This window comes from Neomonachus schauinslandi, chromosome 1, assembly GCF_002201575.2.
Source record: "Neomonachus schauinslandi chromosome 1, ASM220157v2, whole genome shotgun sequence".
Classification (NCBI taxonomy): domain Eukaryota; kingdom Metazoa; phylum Chordata; class Mammalia; order Carnivora; family Phocidae; genus Neomonachus; species Neomonachus schauinslandi.
In genome coordinates this window covers 144137935-144162380 of record NC_058403.1, presented here as the reverse complement: position 1 = coordinate 144162380, position 24446 = coordinate 144137935, and the positions used below count along the sequence as shown (strand labels likewise).

At 37.0% G+C, this 24446-nt stretch overlaps 1 protein-coding gene across 4 annotated transcripts in view; it reads left to right on the top strand.

Annotated features, from left to right (window-relative positions):
• DYNC1LI1 (dynein cytoplasmic 1 light intermediate chain 1) overlaps window positions 1-23910 on the top strand; it is a 40513-nt gene extending 16603 nt beyond the window's left edge. Inside the window, exons 3-13 of one of the 4 annotated variants that reach the window (XM_044915837.1) lie at window positions 6952-7068; window positions 7831-8061; window positions 10386-10555; window positions 12797-12890; window positions 15956-16091; window positions 16931-17042; window positions 19226-19285; window positions 19408-19449; window positions 20118-20238; window positions 21196-21351; window positions 22974-23910. In XM_044915837.1, coding sequence (XP_044771772.1) covers window positions 6952-7068; window positions 7831-8061; window positions 10386-10555; window positions 12797-12890; window positions 15956-16091; window positions 16931-17042; window positions 19226-19285; window positions 19408-19449; window positions 20118-20238; window positions 21196-21351; window positions 22974-23086 — 1352 coding nt within the window. In that variant the 3' untranslated portion in view covers window positions 23087-23910. Of the gene's footprint in view, window positions 1-6951; window positions 7069-7830; window positions 8062-10385; window positions 10556-12796; window positions 12891-15955; window positions 16092-16930; window positions 17043-19225; window positions 19286-19407; window positions 19453-20117; window positions 20239-21195; window positions 21352-22973 lie in introns of all 4 variants that reach the window. The other 3 variants (XM_021678842.1, XM_044915838.1, XM_044915839.1) reach the window with 3 other exon arrangements.
• The last annotated feature ends 536 nt before the right edge of the window (window positions 23911-24446 follow it).

Here is a 24446-nt window from a genome sequence, read left to right as displayed (position 1 = left end):
TTGTTATATTGATTGCTAATTTGAATTTTATCAATTCTGTAATTTTTATGGCATTTAATATATAATGTCTTCAAGTAGTTATTCAAGAACTGTAAACAAGGGACGCCTGGGTGGCTCAGTCGTTAAGTTAAGCACCTACCTTCGGCTCAGGTCATGATCCCAGGGTCCTGGGATCCAGCCCCACATCGGGCTCCCTGCCCGGCGGGAAGCCTGCTTCTCCCTCTCCCACTCCCCCTGCTTGTATTCCCTCTCACGCTGTCTCTCTCTCTGTGAAATAAATAAATAAAATCTTAAAAAAAAAAACAAAACTGTAAACAAAAAGAATTTAAAGCATTTATATCTAGTCACCTCAGTATTCAGGAGCACTGGACATAAGAATAATTTAAATCATCATGTGAGGAGATCTGTGAAAACTTTCTTTTAAAGAGTCTGAATAGGCAAAGCAGAGGATTTTTAGGGCAGTGAAACTATTCTGTATGATACTGTAATGGCAGCTACATGTCATTATACCCATATAATGTAGAACACCAAGAATGAACGCTCACCTAAACAGTGGACTCTTTGGGTGATAATGATATGTCAATGTCAGTTCACTGATTGTAATAAATGTACTTCTGTGTCCAGAGTCTGGGAGGTTGTATAGATGTGGGGATGGGATATTCAGAAATTCTCTGAATTTCTCACTCAGTTTTGCTGTGAACCTAAAACTCCTCTAAAAAACAAAGTTTATTGGGGCATCTAGGAGACTCAGTTATTTGAATGTCTGACTCTTGATTTTGGCTCAGGTCATGATCTCAGGGTCGTGAGATCAAGCCCTGTCTTGGGCTCTGCGCTGAGCATGGAATCTGCTTGTGATTCTCTCTCTCCCTTTCCCTCTGCTTCCTCCCCCACCACTTGCACATGTGTGCTCTCTCTCTCTCTCTCTAAAAAATAAATGTAAAAATCTCAAAGTTTATTAATTTAAAAAATCTGAGTCTATTCTAGAACTAGAAAAGAATCGACATTTCTCTTATGACAGGCTACTTTCCTGAAAGGAGTCTTCTAAGTTAAATTGACATCAACTGAAAACTGATTATCCCACAGAAACAATGTTACATATTATAGGCAAAAACTTAGTGCCCAGACTTGTAAATAGAAGCTTAAATCAACAATAAAATGCCTAATTTTCTAAAGTATATATGCATCCATAAAAATAGGTGGTAATCAGATAAAACTTCATTTTTTTAAACCCAGGATTTATCTTTTCTCTTTAATTCCTAGTTTAGATGTTAGAAAATAAAAAGATACCTTAAAAAAGGGTCAGAATCAGATCGGTTTATTTCAACTTTTTAGTATTTCAAATGACTTAAATATAAAGGTTTCTGAATTTAAAAATGTACACTTGTAGATAAGCATAAGCAAAAGACCCAAAACCATAATAATATCACCTAGAAATAGTCACTGATTTGGTTATCTCTAGTGGTGATACTATGGAGTGGTTCTTCAGTGCAGAGGATCATAGGAGAAGGGAGGGAAAATTGAATGGGAAGTAATCAGAGAGGGAGACAAACCATGAGAGACTCTTAACTCTGGGAAACCAACTGAGGGTTGCTGGAGGGGAGGTGGGTGGGGGGATGGGGTAACTGGGTGATGGGCATTAAGGAGGGCATGTGATATGAGCACAGGGTGTTGTATGCAACTGATGAATTATTAAATTCTACATCTGAAACTAATGATGTAATATATGTTGGCTAATTGAATTTTAAAGAAAAAATATTATGGAGTGGTTCTTTAAATAACAAGTTTGTATCTTCCTTTTAGTTTATCTAATTCTAATTGTAAAGGTTTAAATCCATAGGCTCCAAATAGGTTTTGAATCCAAATTCACGACATCAACAATACAGTCAATCTTAACTACATATGCTCTATTTTAAATTCTTATAGCCATCACTAGAGCATGGCTGTTTCCTTTTTCTGAGAACTGAAGTTGAAGAGTTCTCCCCTACTTACGAGACCAGAGTTTATTCCTCTGAGTAAATGTCCATCATTCATTTCATTGGACTAATGATTCTCAAATGTGCCACACTCACCTGGGGCTGCTTAATAAACACATTGCTGGGCCTCCCTCCTGGATTTCTGGGGCGGGCTCTAAGAATCTGCATCTCTAACAAGTAACCAATGTTGCTGATGCTGCTAGTGTAGGTACCACACTTTGAGAACCATCGCATTAGACATTTACTACACTGAGCACTAGGAATACAAAGATCCTTATATCAAAGCCACTGTCCTCTAGGAGGCTCATAAACTGGAGAGGGAAAACAAACGAGATAATTTCAAGATACTGTCATTAGGACTACGCTGGAGATAAGCAACAAACCAGGAAGCCAGCCCTAAGGAAATACTAGGGTTTTGCCTGGAAGTCAGAAAGGGCTTTGTAGAGACGGTAGGTAATACTTTAGCCAAATCTTGTGGTGTTTAATGAGCCATGGACAGTTAGTCATTCCAGGCAGTAAGGAAAGCATATACAGAGGCCTGGAGGCAAAGAAGTGTCTTTCTACAAAGGACAAATAATTTGAATGCATGAGCTTTAGGATGTGAGGGGGAAAAGGAGTTGGAAAGTGAGAACAAGTACGGCATGCCAGATCAGGAAGGGCATCTTTTGCCAGGCCAAGAAGGTCAGACTTTATCCTGAAGATAATGGGGAGCCACTGGCAGTGTTTAGGTATTGTAGAAAGACTGCTATGGCAGAAGTGTGGAAGACTGACTGACAAGGATAAATTTAGGAGTAAGAAAACTAGGTAACTCGATATTAATGGAGTCCTAGCAAGAAATGAGGTAGGCCTGAACTAAGGTATTAGCTAGTAGGGGGGACAGCTGTACTCAAGGCAGACTTGGTTGGGAGCTGGCAGAGAGAGGAGGAGGAAGACTCAGAAGTCAGAGAAGGCTCTCCCTTGCCATTGCTTCAGTAACATCCCTCTCTCCTACTGTACCACTGACCTCTGAGGTGGCTGGTCCCTAGTCTTCCTTGCAGGCTGCTTTTCCATCCCCACGCAACGTTTGTGTTGCCCAGGGTTTCTGTCTCAGACTTCTGCTCTTCTCACTCTGAATGTAATTCCGGGAGCAGCTCCACACACAACTTCAACACCACCTATACCAGTGACCCACAGATTTCCTTCCAGCCTCAGCCTCTCCTGAACTGCTTACTGGTCATCACTACTTGGATGTCCCATAAATACCTCACGTTTCAATATGCACAAAAACAGTATCATTCTCTTGCTATCTTACCCGCAGACACTCGCTTATATAATTATTAATGTAAGATTCCAACTTCAAAGACTTTCTAAATGCTTGTTCCCTCTACCTAGAACATATTCTCTCTAGAAACCTCTATGTTGCCTAAACTTCTGCCTTCTCTCAAATATCACTTCCTTGGGTAGGCCGTTCCTAACCACCTCATTTAAAATCTCAACCTCCCTTACATTCCTATTCTTTCTCATCTTATTTTTCTCCATTGAACTTAACTAACATGGACAAATTTTACTTAGTCACCCCCTACCCTCAAAAGGTCCAGCGGAACAGGCATTTTTGTTTTTTGTTTACTGCTGTATCCCCAGTACCCAGAAAGTACCTGTGACTACAGTGCCTGTTAACTCTGCACTTTCCATAGTGAAATGTACATTCCTAAGCCTCTTACAGGGCAGCCACTGATACATCTGGTCTCAGACAACAAAAATTGCCCCAAAATATTAATGAATTTCACAAATCCCTGAATGAAGGTATAAATTTTGTTCCCTTAATCTACTTCGGGATTATTTTAAAACTTATTGTGTATTAATGAGTTTGAAATACAAAAGCCTAAGAAGTTAGGACAGAAAAAGGATAAAATTTCAAGTCTGTCAATGTGTTTCTATATAACAAAAAACAAAGGATTGTTAACTGCTCCCTTGGTCCATATCCTAGTCAGATGGAGCCATCAGTGGCTTCTGTTTCTAGCTCCATAGCAGGAGCTGCAATCCTTTCCAGAGTGCCCTCTACATTCATTTAAGCAACAGTAATTCTAACATAACCCTGAATGGGGAACAGTGATTATCTCCCATTTGGCAGATGACAGTACTGGAGCTCAGAACTGCCAAAGATAAGTATCTTATTCAAAGTTTCATGGGAAATGACAGGAGCAAGATCTAAATTCATAAAAATTTAAGTTCGAAGCACACTCTTTCCAATATGCAACAGTGCTGCTATTTTAGAGGCCATTAAAATAATACTGTTTATTATTTTTACATTATGACTCATAAGAGAAAAAGGTATTTCTGCTCCCAGGGGTCATTTCTATTTTCAGAAGAAGAAGAAAATGATTTAATGCATTCTTTGTGGGCTGCCTCTGAGTGACAGGTGGATATATTCCTATTCTCTTGATTCTACCTCTAAGGACTGGGAATAAAGTTTGTTTTATTATACTAGTAACTTCTTCGCTCCTGAAATTTTAAACGATGATAGTTGTGCCTCTTAATATTCAGCACCTTGGAGATCCATTTTAAGATAAATCTTACAACATTAATTTTGAAAAAGAGTATACTATCAAATAAATGTAATATGGTAAATACGGTAGTTTGAGATTTTTTTTCCCTACCCTGCAATTTCAGAATTTCTCACTTCTGGCAACAAATTGGAAGTGTTCACATTGAGAATACAGAACAGTTCATAGACACATGCAGGCTGTACGGACATCTAATGAACTCCTCTCTACTTAGAGATGAGAAAATTGGGACCAGGCTAGTCACAAAGATTGTGGGAGCATGGTAATAATTCAAGCCTTGCAAGAGAATCCAAGTCAGCCTTCTCAAGAGTGTGACTCTTGTTTACTCTCAGGAGAAAATGGAATGAAGGCAAAAGCAATATCTATTCCCAAGAATATTCTAACATAGTGCTTGGCACAGAGAAGATTCTCACGATGTCTGAAGAAGCACTTTGCTAACTGAAACAGAATTTTTCTGGGAGCAAAACTTCTATCCACTACTCCTCTCTTCTTCAGCTTTAACAACATTTGGAAGCTACAGTTGGTTGAAAATTGAACATTCATATTTTACACACATTTTAAGCCCATTTCTTCTTTTCATAAGTCTTAAGCCTCCATTAAAATGACCAATTTCTGCAGCTGTCACTTTTTCTACATCTAAATGAACTCTGACGTGATTTGTCTTGATGGCAAATGCAGACATCTGAAAATAAACCTGTTTCATAAAACATCTGAGAAGGCCAATGAAGACATGTTCTGCAGACAAACTCTCATGTGTTACCTACCATTTCTATCTGAGGTATTTATAAAGATGCAGGGTTTTTTTCTTTTTCTTTTTCTTTTCTTTTTCCAGGATTTTATTCAAATTCAGTTTAGTTAACATATACTGTAGTTCCATTTCAGGAGTAGAATTTAGCGATTCCTCATGTACATACAGCACCCAGTGCTTATCACAACACATGCCCTCCTTCATACCCATCACCTATTTAGCTCATCCCCACACCCAGCTCCCCATTTTTTTCTTTTAAGTTTTTTATTTAATTTAATTAAAAAAATTTTTTAAGTAGGCTCCACACTGGGCGTGGAGCCCAACTCCTGGCTTGAACTCATGACCCTGAGATCAAGACCTGAGCCGAGATCAAGAGTCAGATGCTTAACCAACTGAACCACCCAGGAGCCCCAAGTTTTTTATTTTAATTCCAGTATAGTCAACATACAGTGTTATATTAGTGTCAGATGTACAATGAAGTGACTCAACAATTCTACACATTATTCAGTGCTCATCATGATAAATGTGTACGCTTAATCCCCTTCATCTATTTCACCCATCCTCCCCACATCCCCTCTGGTGATCACCTGTTTGTTCTCTATAGTTAAGAATCTGTTTCTTGGTTTGTCTCTCTCGTTTTTTCCCTTTGCTTGTTTAGTTTCTTAAATTCCACATAGGAATGAAATCGTATGGTATTTGTCTTTCTCTGACTGACTTACTTTGCTTAGCATTATACTCTCTAGCTCCATCCATGTTGTTGCAAATGGCAAGATTTCATTCTTTTATGGCTGAATAATACTCCATTGTATATATATACCACATCTTCTTTATCCATTCATCTATCGATGGGCACTTGGGCTGCTTCCATAGTTTGGCTATTATAAATAATGCTGCGATAAACACAGGGATGTCTGTATTCCTTTGAATGAGTGCTTTTGTATTTTTGGGTAAATACCCAGTAGTGTGATTACTGGACGGTAAGGTAGTTCCATTTTTAACTTTGTGAGGAACCTCCATACTGTTTTCCACAGTGACTGCACCGGTTTGCATTCCCACCAGCAGTGCCGGAGGGCTCCTTTTTCTCCACATCCTTGCTAACACTTGATTTTTGTGTTTTTGCTATTAATATTTTTTAAGTCTACATTTTATTTTTGTTTGTTCTACATTCTTTCTACTCTTGTTCAATATATTACCCCCACCTCTCTCCTTTACTATTATTTCTTATGACTTCATGGTTTTGGTGAGGCTACAGCCAGAATTCCCTGCCCTGGTCAGTTTTGATGTACCATCCATCCTCCATGAGTGTGGCCCGTGGGTGGGTACATGACCCAAACTGGGCCAGTTAAGAGTCTTTACCTGAGGTGCTTCAGACTGAAAGCCAGTAGGGAGAGTCTTTTGTTCCTTGTATATTAAACTGGGATGACATAAGAGTTGAACTTCCTGAAAAGTACCCACAGACGAAGCCATTTGTAATAGGGTAGAACCAGACTTAACAGGAAGGGCTGAGACACCAGGACAAAGAATCTTGGAGGTGAAGTCTGCATCTTTAGCTGTATAATTACCTAGATCTCTTCCATCAAATTACCCTTTTGGTTGCAGTTAGTTCCAGTTGGGTTTTTCAGTTGACACTAGAAAGCATCCTTAAATAATCTATATTATAATTAAAAAGAGTTGTCCTCTTTTACAGGTGAAGATGGAGCTGGAAAAACAAGCTTAATAAGAAAAATTCAGGGAATAGAAGAGTACAAGAAAGGAAGAGGGTTAGAATATTTGTACTTAAATGTTCATGATGAAGACAGGGAAGGTGAGTGTCATTTATATGTAAAACAAGTTTCCTGAGGCCTTTCCAAGTTGCACTGCTGCTCATATTAGTCTTTGACTTTTCTTAGTGTGTCATTTTTCACTAGGAGTCCTAGTCTGTCACGCTAGTCAGTGAGTAGTTCTGTGTGGGCATACTTTTATTGGTTTGGGATTGGGATTCATAGAGTGATATTTTTTAACATCTTAAGGTATTCTGGTGTGCAGACTAGGTTTCTTGCTGGCCTTGAAGAATCTCAGTGCTTCAGTTCACTTCTCCCTCAGAGAGTGGAATAATAGTATCCTAGGCTTCTTTTGTTGACTCCCTTTTCACCTTCTCATTTTTGACACAAAAATGTCATCTACTCCCCTGCTTTTTTCAATATGATCAGCCATTTTTTTCTTGTATACATCACTTGTCTTCTCATTTTTGTGTATAATATCTTGAATATGCATGGCTATCTCTGCTGGTAAGAAGAGAGAGAGAGATCCTGATGGTAAGAATAGAAACATGTAATTCATGTTGGTGATTTGAGATTTAGAAAAAGAAAGTAGAGGCTGCTGGTGTTCTGTGTTGGCAGTTAAATCATTTTCCTGAATGTTTGTTAGGCCTTTACTAAATTGATAGATGTGGCCTACCTAAATAGTTGAACCTTGTCAAAGGAGACCTCTCCTGTGGAGGTGCCCTAAGATACCAAGTAGTGTTGTTAGTTGGATAATGAAATAACTTAATCCTATTGCCTTGGTAACTTTCTTTTGTCTATTATAGATCAAACAAGATGTAATGTATGGATCTTAGATGGAGACCTGTATCACAAGGGCCTCCTTAAATTTTCACTGGATGCCATTTCTCTGAAGGACACTCTAGTTATGCTGGTTGTGGATATGTCAAAGCCTTGGACTGCTTTGGATTCTCTACAGAAATGGGCAAGTGTTGTTAGAGAACATATTGACAAATTGAAAATTCCTCCTGAAGAAATGAAAGAAATGGAACAAAAGTGTGAGTAGTCTAGAAATACTAATATAGATTTCAAACACCTATGTCCTAGCTATTGTAATTGTAGGAATTTTTTACTTTTAATAAGGTTTAATGAAGGATACATAATGTGACTACTGCTTTTGAAATTCAATTTGATGTGCTAGGTTTTAATGTAGTTTTAAATTGGAAACCTATACATAATGGCAGACTCTTTAATAGAGGTGTCTTTTCTCCTTTGCTGAAAGGCCATAAATGTTCATTTTGAGAAGTAGGTTTCAGGATTAAAAAAAAAAAAAAAAAAAAAAAATTGAATCTTTCTTCAGCTGTTCATTTTCAGCACTTTCATTTCTTAATAAGTAGAGCAATCTTATCAACCTTGTCAAAATGAAATGTGCCCCAAAAACGTTAACAACATAAAGATGGTAAGCTGGTTTTATGATTTACAAAGTATGTATTTTGTATATACCCATGTAAATTGGAAATTTTCAAGTAAATTATGAAAACGATACAGGTCATTTTTTACAAATTGTAAGCCAGTTGTCACAGTTCTTAATTTCACTGAGAGCTCTTCATTTGCCAGTGTTGTACTTTGCTTAAGAAAATATACAGATGAGGGCGCCTGGGTGGCTCAGTTGGTTAAGCAACTGCCTTCGGCTCAGGTCATGATCCTGGAGTCCCGGGATCGAGTCCCACATCGGGCTCCCTGCTCAGCAGGGAGTCTGCTTCTCCCTCTAACCCTCCTCCCTCTCATGCTCTCTGTCTCTCATTCTCTCTCTCGCAAATAAATAAAATCTTTAAAAAAAAAAAAAAAAAAAAAAAAGAAAATATACAGATGAATGCTGCTTTTCTTTGTTATTGTTAGCTGATTATAACTTCTAGGAGAAAATTGACAGCTTACTGGAATTTATATGCTAGGAAATAGTAGAGATTTAGGAGAATGTATGTCCTAAATCACTGAAAAAAATGTGTAACTGCTTTTAGTTTATACCTGTGTTTCCCTCTTGGCCATTGTCTGTGGGTCTTTTTTCCCCCAAAAGTTTATACTGTAGCACTGGTTCTCAATTTGTGGGTCCTAGGACCCGGTACTGTATCAGTACAGCTGGGAACTTGTCAGAAATACACATTCTTAGGCTCTACCCCAAACTCAATCAGTTACTCTGGTGCATGCTAAAACTTGAGAACCACTGTTAGATTTCAGCTTCTGATTTGAAGGGTAATAGCTACCAGATCTGCTAGGGTTGTATGCATTACCCTATGTTCCTAGAGGAACTGCACTCAACTATTCAAGGTTCCCTCTTCCTTGACCCCATCTAAGTTTAAGACAGTTTTCCTCCTTTATGGCTTTGTATAGAATTCCCTCATATACTGTTTTAATCCTATGCTGTGGATTTGTTTCCAGATGTGTTATTTTGCTTTTAAACATGGAAAGCAGCTTTATGTAGACATCCTGCATCACTGATTATTTCCTTGAGAATTACTCAAAGAGTAATCATTGAGTCAAAGTATACATTGTTAAGGCTCTTAATACATTCACATTAACTTTTTGTTAAATGGAGGTTTTGACAGACTTGCAAATGAGTTCTAAAAATTTATCAGCATTGGTAATATCTCATTAATTCTTACCAGAATTACAGAGTGAATTGCACCTAGATTGCACCTAGGTAAAAAGGAAAAGACCTGAGTAAAGGGTTTAGAGAAAGGAAAGTAATGTTAGAAAGTCATCTAGGTCTGACGTTCATTCATTCATTCACTCATTTATGATTTTATTTATTTATTTGAGAGAGAGAGTGTGAGAGAGCACAAGCAGAGGGAGGGGCAGAGGGAGAGGGAGAAGCAGGCTCCCCCAAGCAGTGAGCCCGATGTGGAGCTTGATCCCAGGACCCTGGGATCATGACCTGAGCCGAAGGCAGATGCTTAACCGACTGAGCCACCCAGGCACCCGTAGGTCTGACTTTTAAATTGTGGAACATTCCCCTCCCCTCCCCTCCCCCCACACACACACCTATTTTTTATCCTCTCAGTGCCCTTTGTGAATTAGAGAATGTAGCGAAGCAAAACTAGATTGTGACTTACCCGAAGTAATTTGCACAGACGGAACTGGGCTTACATTGAACCCCACTCTTTGAAGCCACTCAGTGTTGTATTCTGCCTCCTCATAATTAATGTGGGTCTAGTGTTTCTGTCCTGTCTTTGAAACAGATTTCTCAAACTTTTTGTTTCTTCTCTTATGCAAGACTAAGTATAAAGTCTCATAAAATACATATTTAGATTATGGCAGAAAAAGCTACCTGCTGAAATAAAGCAATTTCTAAACTATGTATTAAATTATTTACTTTAATTTTCAGTGATTAGAGACTTCCAAGAATATGTAGAGCCGGGAGAAGATTTCCCAGCCTCTCCTCAGAGAAGAAATACTGGGTCACAGGAAGACAAAGACGACAGTGTGGTTTTACCTCTGGGTGCGGACACACTTACACATAACTTGGGCATCCCAGTACTAGTAGTTTGCACAAAGGTTAGCTTCCTTCCTAGAGATTCTACTACTGCTATTAACCAAGGATAAACAGCTGTTTTGTTTTCCAGCCTCCTTTTGGAGGAGATTTCCTAGCTTTCCTAGATATTTTTTCTTAACAAATAGAAATAATAGTTTAAAATATTGAATGATAATCACATGTTGGTTTTGTGATCTTAGTCCTAGTTTCTTTGAAAGAAAACGTTACTTCAAATATTCTGTTCTTGATTGAATTCATATTCCTAATTTCAATTAGACTTCATTGTCCAGTCAGTTGACTAGAAATACTACAGGTAAGATGGTAACTTTGGTATTAATTTTTATAAAATACTTTCCACAATAAATTGTGATACACTAATATCCTAATATCAGAAGATTATGCCCTTAAAATAGACTTAAACACCTACCAGCACTCATTATGTAAAGTTGATACGCAGTTATCAAGGGCTTTTTATTTATTTACTAAAGAGGTTCTGATAGGATTGCTATTACCAAATTCTGTTAATTTAGTTCCATCACTGTGCACACTTTATAATAAAATCAAATTTCCCTTAAAAATAATTTCTAGTTCAAGTTCATCTTCTTCCCATTTGGTCTTGAGTAGTATGTCTTTATTGTTTATAGATCATGGAATATTAAGGAAATGACAGAACATACAAACCTTTTTGAGATCTAAAATTATTAATGTTTTCCATAACATGTAAAAACTTGCACATGTAATTGAAGGGAGGTATGGCACTTACTCATCTGTGGAATAAAAATGATAAAAAGTATTTTTAAGTTTTATTTTAAACTCTACAAAAATTATCAGTAACAAAGGGTGGGGGTAGCATTTAAAATAATTAAATCAAAATCTGGTATCTGCTTTTCAAGTAGTGATTGTTGTGTAGTTGTTACTTACACCTTTTCTCTAAAACTGTTTTTAAACTCTCACACTAGAATCCTTCTGTGTGTGGTTTGTTTTTGCTTTATTTTGTTTGACAGAGAGCTGTTTGTTGGCAGATACTTCCCTGTTTTATAGCACAACTTGCCTCTTATAAAAACCTCTTATTTTCAAAGGAAAACTGTTAAGCTTAAAGGGACCTGAATTAGTATCAAATGAGTCAGAGTCATAAGATTTTTAAGCCAAAAGAGATTATCTACTGTATTTCACAGACTCTAAGACAATCTTCAGTTTTGTATTAGCTTAGGAGCTTTTAAAATGTGTAGGGGGGGTGGTGGGAGAGGTGTCTCAGGACAGAGAAATAATGGCGGTTTAACTCTTCTTAAAGACTCTGGAAAATGAGATTCAGAGAGACTAAGTGTCTTGCCTTAGGTCCAGATCCTCTTATTGCATTTAAATATGTTCCACCAAAAGTATTGTAAGTCAACAATACAATAATTATAAATATCTTTAGTAATTTGAAGTAATTACTCTGTGTTCTATAAAATGGACAAACATGCTGTATCATGATTATACAGAGACTATGTTGTATGACGTATATATGCATAACAAAAAATTGCATGTCAGATTTGACCTCAAACTAATATTAGGTATAATGAACATTATTATTACAGGGTTATTTTTAGTTTCATACCTTCAGTTTCAGGAGGTTTTGGTGAAGTAATTTGGATATCATGTTTATTTTTTTGTAACATTTTTCTGTAGCAAGCAGAATTCAGAATCGTCTCAGTGACCGTACAGGTGACACTTCAAAAATAGCCTGTAATTCGCCTTTTTTTTTTTGCTGTTGGTAAGATTGTAGTAAGAGTCAACAGAAGAACCAGAAAAGAAATGAAGGTCATTTAAGAGTTATCAGATAAACAGAGGAGCAAAGAGGAAATAGGGAAGGGTGCAGACTCCCAGATATACGGTGTTTTATAGAACTAGAATAGAGTTTAGAACTTAAAAACTTCGTTTAAGTCAAAAGGAGTTGTTGAGTCAGCAAGTGTGAGCAACCATCTGCTTGTCCTGTTACTCTTCATTCCTTTATGTACCGAAACTTTCTCTTTGGTGTTTTCATCATTCAATAGAACATGGACATTAATACTTTTTAAGGAAATTATTCCTTAGTCTTGATTCTAACTAAAACAACTTAGACATGTAAGAGTAATGGATACTCTAATAGTCTGATGTTCAGTCACCATATCAGAGTGGTAGGTTTGTGAAATTCCCCCATTTCATTCTAAAACTGTTCAAATCATTATATTTAACTTTGATTAAAGTTAATATTATTGTTTTTCTTAATTATTTTAACTCAACAGTGTGATGCCATTAGTGTATTGGAGAAAGAACATGACTACAGAGATGAACATTTTGATTTTATTCAGTCACATATCCGGAAGTTTTGTTTACAGTGTATCCTTTTCCTGCATTCATCAGTGCAATGTACCTTACCTGTTTGTTTGCTTTTTTATTTTTTTATATTTTTAATTTTTTTTTTTAAGATTTTTATTTATTTATTTGACAGAGAGAGAGGGAACACAAGCAGGGGGAGTGGGAGAGGGAGAAGCAGGCTTCCCGCTGAGCAGGGAGCCCAATGTGGGGCTCGATCCCAGGACCCCGGGATCATGACCTGAGCCGAAAGCAGACACTTAATGACTGAGCCACGCTGGCACCCCTGCTTTTTTTAATTAATGGAATTAAATTGATGGACTTCAGAAATTCCATAAACGTTTTTCCTCCTGCTTCTGGTTAGAAATTTCATTTTAGCTCCCAAATCATTTATATCTGGGTATTTTGAGCTATAAAAGCAAGTATTGAAATATGTAATTTTGATTTGCTGTGTTTTAAAGGATTATGCCTGAGAAAAATCATTTATCAAGTATCAGTCTTTTTGGAAAATTCTAATGAGTTGACATTGTAAACATTCTGATTATAAAGCAGTATTCATTTATTGGGAGTGGTGTTGGGGCAAGATCAATATTTAGGTTTGTGTATTCCCATTTTTAACATGTTCACTATGTTACCATCTCTACATATAGTCTAATGCAATGGTTTCAAAATCTGGGTGTGCCCAGCTAAGGCTTGCTGAATTGGAACATTTCAAGGTGAGGCTGAAGAATCTCTACTTTTAAAAAGCTTTCTGGGTGATTTTGATAATCACAAGGTTAGAAAACCTATTATAAGGAATCTTGTCTAGGTTGCAAGGATTGGAGGAACCTCTGAATAACATTCAGAGCTAAAAGAAGGATAAAATGAGGGTTGCACATGAATGCTTTTAAAGAGAATTTGCTATTGAAAACTTTGTCACAGCTTGAGTGCACTGAGGAGAGCTGTTCTCACCCACCCCTCTTGGATTAGAGAGTCTATGGTTACATTCCCTAAACAAAGCTTTTGTGTCTGAAAAGTGAAGAAATGATGACATTAGCAGTAGGTAGGAATCATAAGTAATATATACATGTTTATAGTGTCTGTAGTTTTTCATTTTCATTAATGGACATTTAATTTAAGGACCACTTACAAGAAGCCTAGATGAATAATGAATAATATCACTTGATACTAGCAGCTTCCCTTTCCCCTTTTCTCCTCAGTACTTTGTCCTCTCTGTGGCCCTTTCTTTTCTCCTGTCACATAATGGTTGACTTGGTTGAATTGAAGGGCATTTGTCTACATAAGAGACTTTAAAAAGAAGACAAAAAGTGGGAGTAATTGGGGGCGCCTGGGTGGCTCAGTCGTTAAGCATCAAGTGTCTGCCTTCGGCTCAGGTCATGATCCCAGGGTCCTGGGTTCAAGCCCTGCATCAGGCTCCCTGCTCTGCGGGAAGCCTGCTCTCCCTCTCCCACTCCCCCTGCTTGTGTACCCTCTCTCGCTGTCTCTCTCTTATCAAATAAATAAAAATCTTTAAAAAAAAAAAGTGGGAGTAATTGAAGTAGATGTCTATAGACTTTTTGTTATCTTTGAAGATAGCAAATTTGGGAACAAGCAGTCTCTTTAAACATTTAATTAATACTGTTCTTGAAAATGTACATACAGAAATGTAATCAAGGAGACTGTCCACTGAAATAATTACAGACCTTTAGTAGAGCCCACTGATTTTAAAAGAATACAAACTGAGAAGTCACTTCAAGATAGTGAGGCACACACGTGTGTGTGTGTGTGTGTGTGTGTGTGTGTGTATGTGAAGGCAACAGTTCAAAATCATTATTTTTTTATTTTGTTAATCATACATTACATCATTAGTTTTTGATATAGTGTTATTTATTTATTTTAAGATTTTATTTATTTATTTGTCAGAAAGAGAAAGAGAGAGCACAAGCAGGGAAGCGACAGGCAGAGCAGGCAGAGGGAGAAGCAGGCTTCCCACGGAGCGCGGAGCACGGAGCCCGATGTGGGGCTCGATCCCAGGACCCTGGGATCATGACCTGAGCCAAAGGCAGCCGCTTAAAATCATCTTCCAAGTTTTTTAAATGTTAGTTTTAATACAAATTTTTCAGCTATATCATAAGTTGGTTCTCATGAGAAAAGATCACTCATTAATGAAAAGTTCACACAATTTTTACTTAAAATGATAATGTTTGTTTCTATCAAGTTAAGTTTTATGAGAAGTCCTATTTAGCAATACCACTTTTAGGTTCATAAGCTTCAGTTCATGCACTAATAAATATGAGTATCCCAATCCAGAAGTAGAAGTTTGACCATTCCCAGCCTTTTCCCTTGGTTTAAGTTGTCATCTCAGGACACAGTGGGCAGTGCTAGAGTGTGGTCCTTAGCAATGGCCATAGAATTTCTGATAGTCACTCTGACCACATCATCTGTTAGTAGTCACATTGCCCCTTTTCCACAGGCCTCTCTTGATCTTTGGATCTACCATATCATTTGGTAGGGTCTGCCTTAATTAACACATCCTCTGGTGAGGTTGTGTTACCTCAAGTTTTGGTCATGAAATCAACTTTTTCCTTGAATTATGCCTCAAAGTTTCCTGATGATACCTATTCGTTCATTTCTCTTCAGTAGGTCCCCTGAGCTTTGCTCCTGAAGTTCTAATTCCTGGGGCTAGTGAAAACCACAAGAAATACTAGTATACACCTTTTTTTTTTTTTTAAACGCAAGCAAAATAGTTGTTGATAAATAATATCCCTCCTTCGTGAAGTTTAGGAAGGTCAAAAACAAAGCCAATTACCTCTTCTTGTGCTTTAAATGGAGAGGTAGTAGCAGTATCAGTATTATTAAATTTACCTTTACTTTCTTGGTTTAATGAGACTTTTGCCCTCCTAAATGAAGTTGATAATGTAAAGATAGTTTTATTTGCATTTTAGCCTATATATTTTATACTTTTGAAATTCTTGACTACCCTATAATGTACCTTTTGGAATTATTTTTGAAAGTGCTGTGCATATAACTGTTAAGCTGAGAACACAGAATTTTATGGTACCTGATGTTCATGGAATTTGTCCAAAAGTTTCTTTAACAGTATTATTCAGATGGTGCAGCACTTATTTACACTTCAGTAAAAGAAAACAAAAATATAGATTTAGTATATAAATATATCGTTCAGAAACTGTATGGATTTCCCTATAAGATTCCTGCTGTTGTTGTGGAAAAAGATGCAGTATTTATGTAAGTATCCTCTTCAGTGTATTATTTTATTGTGTGTTATTGCTGCAATTTGATGGTGAATCCTCGTTTTTGGTTTTGAGGTGAGACCAGTAGACCTTTCCACGATGAGTAGGTGAGAATCTCTTCTAGATTGTTTTATTTATAACCTGTGATCCATTTATCTTTGCCTGTTGGATTTATTGCTGGCCTGAGCCCCTTTTGGAAAGCCTTGCTATTATATATAGCTAAACCGTTGAGTGCATATATCAGTGTATTTACTTACTTTTTACTTACTTTTTGATTGATACTCATCTATTGATTGGGTTTGATACATAAAGGACCCAGTATATAATCTAGACATGCTTTCAAAAAGTTACGTGAATACACTAAGAGGTAATAATAATTAACCAGACACCCCCCCCCCGAAAGAACCCCCCAAACTGTGCATTTTTAAAATCAGGAAGATTAAGAACCTTTTTAAGTAGTAATTAGTAAACTATAACTTGAGCATTATAATAAAAAATCTGATTAGTTTTGTTTTTTTTTTTTTTTAAGATTTTTTTATTTATTTGAGATAGTGCCAGTGAGCACGAACAGGATGGGGGGAGGGGCAGGGGGAGGGGCAGAGGGCGAGAAGAGGCAGACTCCTCGCTGATCTGGGACGGAGCTCCATCCCAGGACTCCCATGATCATGACCTGCCGAAGGCAGATGCTTAACCAATTGATCCACCCAATCTAATAAATAAAAGCTTATTAGTTGTTCATAATTGGTCAGATTTGTTCCCTTTAATATGATCATGGATTTAATGAAGGAATGACTGTATAAATACTTGAGATTTATCATATGCATTTCTTTCCAGTCCAGCAGGGTGGGATAATGATAAGAAAATAGGAATATTACATGAAAATTTTCAAACATTAAAAGCAGAAGATAATTTTGAAGACATTATAACTAAACCACCTGTCCGAAAGGTAACAGTTTTAGTATATATAGTCTCAATATTTAGCCTTTTAAACTGAGGGGGGGAGTCCATAACTTTAAGATTATAGTTAGAAAGGTAAGGGGGTCCTTTCCTATCAAGGGGTTTTCTAAGTATAATTTGGGTGTTGCTAATGTCAATTCAAAATAAAAATCTGTGTTATCAAAATATAAACCAGCTGTTCAGTTACTGAATTCTTACTTAGCCTTTGGCATATTTATATTAGAAAATATTAGTGTGGATTCCATAGTCTAATGGAAATAATGAACTGGTAGGAGTGAATGTATGGATATTGAAGAGAGTAGGTTGAAGCTGTGAACTTTCCATCCTAGAACTCAGCCAAAAGCCAAGAAAATATAGGTAGAATAAATGTGTTAGCTTCTCTCTGTTGAGGTAGATCTGGAGCCTTCTCCACAGTCACTAGTTACCCATGCTAGCCCACAGCTATCCAGGAGCTTCCAGTTTAAACTGTTATATGGCATTCCTATGCCTATTTAATCTGCTTCCAGAAAGTACTCTTCTTTCACATATTTTGATTTCATGTTAAGTAATATATCATGTTCTATAGTTAGATGTTACAGATGTTTCTAGAAAGTTGTATAAAAAGCATTTACATATAGTACTTCTCAGTGACTTTTAAGTGGACATGCTTTAGGAAAAATAATTTTGATTTAACATAAAATAAGATTCTTACTTAAAAATCCAAACAAAAAAAAATTCCAAACATTGATATTGAGCATCTGTCTTATGTTTGTGGGTAATTAGAAAAAAGAAAGTTAATGACAAATGAAAAATCAGTTGGCATGGTATTTGGTTTGGATGTCTATTAAAAGAAGTGCAGACATCAGGGGGAAAAAAAAAGCAACAGTTTTTCCCATTCTCTTTTACCAACAAAATTGTGCTGTAAGTTATCTTTTATTCATTCCACTAATACCTCCTGGGCCACTGTTTAGGCACTAGGTGCTAAATAGGACGATGATGCAGTAGTAAATCGGTGCGCATGCCAGTGCTCAAGTGCTGATAAGTGCTGTGGCTGTAAAGCCCAGTGAGGGAGGGTGGGGGAGAGCAGGGGCACGGGGAGGGTTACTGTTTTAGGAGTGGTTAGGGAATGACTCTGATAAGAAGGGAGAGTGTTGCATGCTGAGGGAGCAGAAAGTGCACCTGCTAAGGCAGGAATGTAGAAGGAGGGCAAAGAGCCTCGAAAAAAGTGAAGAGGAGGGCCAGATTGATAGGAGATGGAAGGCGGAGTTAAGATCTTGTGGGGCCTTCTCATGCAGTTGGAGTCAGGACTTTGAATTTCATTGAGTGGAATGGAAAGCGCCTGGAGGGGGAGTTTGAGCAGAGGAGTGATGTAATCTGCCTGACCTTTTGAAAGGATCACTCTGGCTGCTGGTGGAAAATAGTCCCATAGCGTGCATTGTACAGTAATAGTAGAAGCAGGAGATGGTTGCTGCTTCTTTTTGCCTAATTACTCAGCAGGTAGAAGAGCCATTATATTTTTATTTCAGAGAAACCAGGGGCAAGTTGCTTTTCACTCACCTGGGGTATTATTGGCCCTTTTAAAACACCTAACTGTTGGGTAACAGAAGCATGATTAATATACCTATTGACTCTAAGATTGTGCTGTCCAATATCATGGCTACTAGTCACATATGGCTTTTAAACATATTAAGTAAAACTAAATAAAATTAAATTTTCAGCACCTGAGTCACAGTAGCCACATTTCTTTTTCTTGTTTTGAGAGAGAGGGTGCGAGGCGGAGGGCAGAGAGAAAGGGAGAGAGAGAATCTCAGGCAGGCTCCATGATCAGTGCAGAGCTGGATGCAGGGCTCAGTCTCCCAACCCCACGATCACAACCTGAGCGGAAGTCAGGACTCAGATGCTTAAACGAATGAGTTACCCAGGCGCACCATAGTAGCCACATTTCAGATGCTCAATAGCTACAGGTGGCTGGTGGCTACAGTATTGGACAGGACAGCTATCAAAGATTCATACTATTGCAGATGGTTATTGGACAGCTCTGCTGTAGGGGCTTGGGTCGGGCAGTTCACTTGTGTAAGTATAGGTAATGTTTGTATTGAATTTTTTTTAATTAGTCTAATCTAGAGAGTATGTTATTAATGGTTTTTTAGCATAATATATTAGACTTGCTCATTTATGCATTGCTCATTTCAGTTTGTACATGAGAAGGAAATTGTGGCAGAAGATGACCAAGTGTTTCTTATGAAGCTACAGGTATGAAATTATATCAGAAGCAGATTTAGTATGGTTAATGGGTAAACTGTTCTTACATATTTTTTAAAATACAGCAGTACATGCTATGAGTGTCTGACCTAGAACTCTTTTGTGTTTTTCAGTCCCTTTTAGCAAAGCAACCACCAACTGCAGCTGGAAGGCCTGTGGTCAGTATTGCAGATTTTGACAAAATTATTAAAGTGCCGTACATTATTGGTTTAGTTCCCTTTTTTCTTAATCGTATACATGTCTCCTGTGGGTGTGTTTTGATATAAACTTGAATTAAAAATTCTTCTGGAATTTGTGACATTTTAAACTTCACTCCTTTTTAGAATATTTAAATCCTAAAGATCCATTTTGCCTTGTTTGTCATGCATGAGTTACTGTGTGGAACCATTTTTATATGGTTCCTTACCATTTATATAAATCCTTAAACAACAGCCCTGTGGGGAGGCAGGTACTACCAGCCCCATTCTGCAGGTGGGGAAACGGAGGCTTTGGAGGACCTTATAGTTTGCCTGAGATTTTATAGATAGTAGGATGCAAGTCCTACTTGGAACTCAGATCTGACTCCCATGCTTATACTCGTAATCACACCCCATTATTCAATATGTTCTTTTCCCATTGAAGGGGAATTTGTATTCTAAAATGTGATGGGTCTCGTGGTATTTTCTGATAATGAGTACACAATTGCTAAACATGCAATGGCTTGCAGTGTAAATGTACCAGTAGAACAGATGGGACAGTTAAAAAGTAATTTCTTTTTATAATAACTTTGGTGAAGTTGGAAGTTTCCTGTTTTGATAGTTATGGCTTTCCTGTTTTTACATAGGATGCCTCACCAAGAGTCCCAGGAGGCTCCCCTCGAACACCAAACCGATCTGTGTCATCCAATGTTGCCAGCGTGTCACCCATCCCTGCAGGGTCAAAAAAAATTGATCCAAACATGAAAGGTACATTTCTCTCTTTTCCTAGAGAAAACAACACAATACATTTCACACTAAAAAGAAATCTACCTAGCTTCCCACCTTTTTTCCATAGCTGTTTACATTTTTGTGCAATAGCTTCTAACCTTTGTCTCTGTCTCTAACCTATAATCTCATAGTTAATCAGACTTCACACCGTTTTATAGTATAGCCTTAGTATATGATATCTATGGTGTGAGCTCTATGAAAGTTTTGTGTTATATTTAAACTTCTCCTAAGGTAGGTCATTGAAGAAATTCATATGTTAATAGGTTATCTGCAGTTAACATAAAGAGAAAAGCTATATGCGTAATAGCTATTTCAGTAGGAATAATTGCCATAAATGGGATTAGTAGGTGAGAGTTTGTACATTTTTATGCCTTTTGATAATATGTTTCAAATGGCTTATTCAATTTACAAGTCATCAACATAGAGTGTTGCAATTTTGCCACAACCTAATCAGCATTCTTTAAATACTAGTAAGAGCTTTGTCCCTGGTATTTCCTATTTGCTTCTCTTCTGTGAATTGTTTCTTGTTATCCTTTACCCATTTATCTCTTGGAACTGGTTTTCACACAGGATTAGGTAGCTTTTTGTAATACTTGAGGCAAACATTTCTCAACAGTTCATTTTTGAAGAAACTTTTTCAGAAGGGAGGTATAGTAGCATCTAATCCCTGTTTTAAATGCTTTTGGTTTTTTAAAAATAACATTCTAATTTTTTAATAATTATCTTACACTCTTAAAGTTTACTCATATTTTGTTTTACACATGAATAGATTAGAGATAAGTTACCCAGGCTCAAAAGATCAAACTAGACTTGAATTTTGAATACACAGCTCTTAAATTTTAAATATTAATTGCTCTCTGTGATTACTGTAATAATAATGTATAGAAGAATCTAATGTTTTGAGTGAAAGTTTTTTGGTTTTTGTTTTTTTAATAGCGGGAGCTACAAGTGAAGGTGTCCTGGCAAATTTCTTCAATAGTTTGCTGAGTAAAAAGACTGGCTCTCCAGGAGGCCCTGGTGTTGGCAGTGGTAGCCCTGGAGGTGGGGCTGGAGCTGGAAGCAGTGGTTTACCGCCATCCGCCAAGAAATCAGGTAATGTTCGTAGAGCTTTTTTTTTTAATAGCTTTATTGAGATAAAATTTACATACCATGAAGTTCACTCATTTAAAGTATAAATTCAGTATTATAGTATTTTTACAGTTACACAAACCACCATAATCTAATTTTGAAACATTTTAATCAATAATGTTTTCAAGGTCCATCCACATTGTAGCATGTATCATTATTATTACTGAATAAAATTCCATTGTACATATGCCACATTTTGTCTACTCATCAGTTGATGGACATTTAGATTGTTTCCCTTTTTGGCCATTATCAATAGATCCACCGTGAACATGTGTTTTTGACAGATGTTTGACAAATGACGTGTGTTTTCATTTCTCTTGGGTATATACCCAGGAGTGGAATTGTTGGGTCATGTGGTAACTCTATGTTTAAAGTTTTTGAAGAACTGGCAAACTGTTTTGCAAAACGCTGCACCATTTTATATTTCCAGCAGCAGGGAATGAGGGTCCCAATTTCTCCACATCCTCTCCAACATTTGTTTTTGTCCATCTTTTTGATTAGAGCCATCCTAGTGACTGTGAAGTCATATCTCATTGTGGTTTTGATTTGCATATCCTTGATGGCTAATGATGTTGAGAATCTTTTCATCTGTTTATTGACCATTTGTAGATCTTTGGGAAATGTCTATTCAAGTCCTTTGCCTGTTTTTAAGTTGGGGTGTCTTTTTGTTGTTGACTTTTAAGTGTTCTTTATATATTCTGTGTCCTAGACCCTTGTCAGATGTAGGATTTGCAGATGTTTTCTCCCCTTGTGTTGGTTGTCCTTTCACTTCTTTTTTTTTTAGATTTTTTTTTTTATTTATTTATTTGAGACAGAGAGAATGCGAGACAGAGAGCATGAGAGGGAGGAGGGTCAGAGGGAGAAGCAGACTCCCTGCCGAGCAGGGAGCCCGATGCGGGACTCGATCCCGGGACTCCAGGATCATGACCTGAGCCGAAGGCAGTCGCTTAACCAACTGAGCCACCCAGGCGCCCTGTCCTTTCACTTCTTGATGGTGTCCTCTGAAGCACAAAAGTGTTTAATTTTTATGAAGTCCAGTCTATTTTTCTTTTGTTGCTTGTGTTGTAACTGCCCTTTAAACAGACTTTTTAACCCATTTTCCTTTTTAATCCCATCTTTTTGCCACCCTTTTCACAAAAATCATTGTGCAGCTACCATTTTTGTAACCTTTTACAGGTTTCTGGGTATAAACTGAATTACTTCTTGGCTTTTCCCACTGCCAGTGTAGATTAAGCTTTCCCGAGACTGCTAATATAGTTACTACTAATTCATATTCTTTCTACATTCCAAAATTTTGTTGCTGTTTTGTTTTACTGTTCTTACTGTCCTACGCCTTTTTAAAAAATATCTTTATGAGATTAAGTGATAGGTGCTAGTTTTACTTCCATTTGGTAACAGACCCCATAATGTAAAATGAGGGGATTTATTTTTTTTTTAGGGGATTTATTTTTAAATTAAGGATGTTTATATAACTTAGTATGCTAGATAAAGTTAATGAAACTGTTGGCAGCTTTTAAATGAAGAGACATTGGTGTAAAAGATACTTTGACTTCTATCTAAATCTTGTTTCTTTTCCTTCAATGTAGGCCAGAAGCCTGTCCTATCAGATGTTCACGCAGAACTAGACAGAATTGCACGCAAACCAGTTACGGTTTCTCCTACAACACCTACATCTCCTACGGAAGGAGAAGCTTCTTGAAGATACCAAATAAAGCCATTTATTCAGTTTTTTGGGATAATGTAAACTGGTCTCTGCCTTCTCCTTGAAAAGTGGAATTAGGGAACTGGAGTGCTTTTTCAGATGGACTAAATTTCTTTCTTTTTTTTTTTTGTGGTTGCCCATTTTTATAAAAGGAAGCTATACAGAAGAAAAATTATTCTACACTATGTAGGATTGCTGTTTGCATTGCCACTTTGCATAAGGAAATAATTTTGGATTTTGAAAAACTCAAAATTTATAGATCTGAAATACAGCCATGTGATCATACTCTAAAGGCTCTTTAAAACATAAGAGGGTTTAGGAAAGGGCAGAAAATAATATGCTTTGGGCATTTGACTGACTTGGAAGTCCAAGCTTATTTTAGTTAAGACTATTAAAATCATTTGAAAAATTATGTGTTAGTTTTGCTGGAAAAGAGAAAATGGTCAATTGTCAGATTTTCCACACCAACGTAAATATAACACCACACATGGAATATACTGAGAAAACTATCAGATAGCATTTTATACACTAGTCATTGTCTCAACCCACGATCCTGTAAGCTCTCATCAAAATATGATTTCGAAATATTGGCCAAGATTCATTTCTTTAACTGAGAAGAAAAAAGCACACTGCCTAGATGCATAAAAGAAAAATGCAGAGGTTATTAAAACGTAAAGAGGTAACAGTCTTTGGATTTGTCTATCTATATCTGTATCAATATATAGATACAGATATAGATATGGCTCTGCCTTAATATACCCCTTTTTTGTTTGTGACTTTCAACTGTAATCAGTTAATAAAGTATTTATTCTCTGCATTCAGGTTCAAATAGTTGCATTCTCTTATACATAATTTGTATTTATTGGACAATGAATGATTCATTAGTATTTTGAGGTGTTTGACTTAATAGGATTATTAAGCATTCTGATCTTCTTTGTAAGAGACAAGTGAATACATGAGATTCACTAACCTGTAAGTTTCCTTAAGTTGGGAGTTTACCTTGATCAACACAACTTCCCCACAAGCATGTCTTGAACTACAGAATCTTATGTCAGCATTTCTAGTAGATAAAATGTAGCCTTTTACCATTATTTATCGGGCAGAAGCTATTTTAAAAGCTTGGCAAATGCACTGACACAGGTCCTCTCTTACAGGTGAGAACACCTGTTAGTAGTTCCACCTGAATTTTCAGTACTGTTTTTAAATGCTTGTTTTAGAACCTTCATAAGAACAATTTGACTTCTTGCTGAAGTTCAACTAGAGAACACATGCACATTTAACTTATTGAATCATTACAGATAACTGGGGAAAAAATGGCTACTGCCCTTTACGTTGGCCTTTGTTATTACTTTAAAAT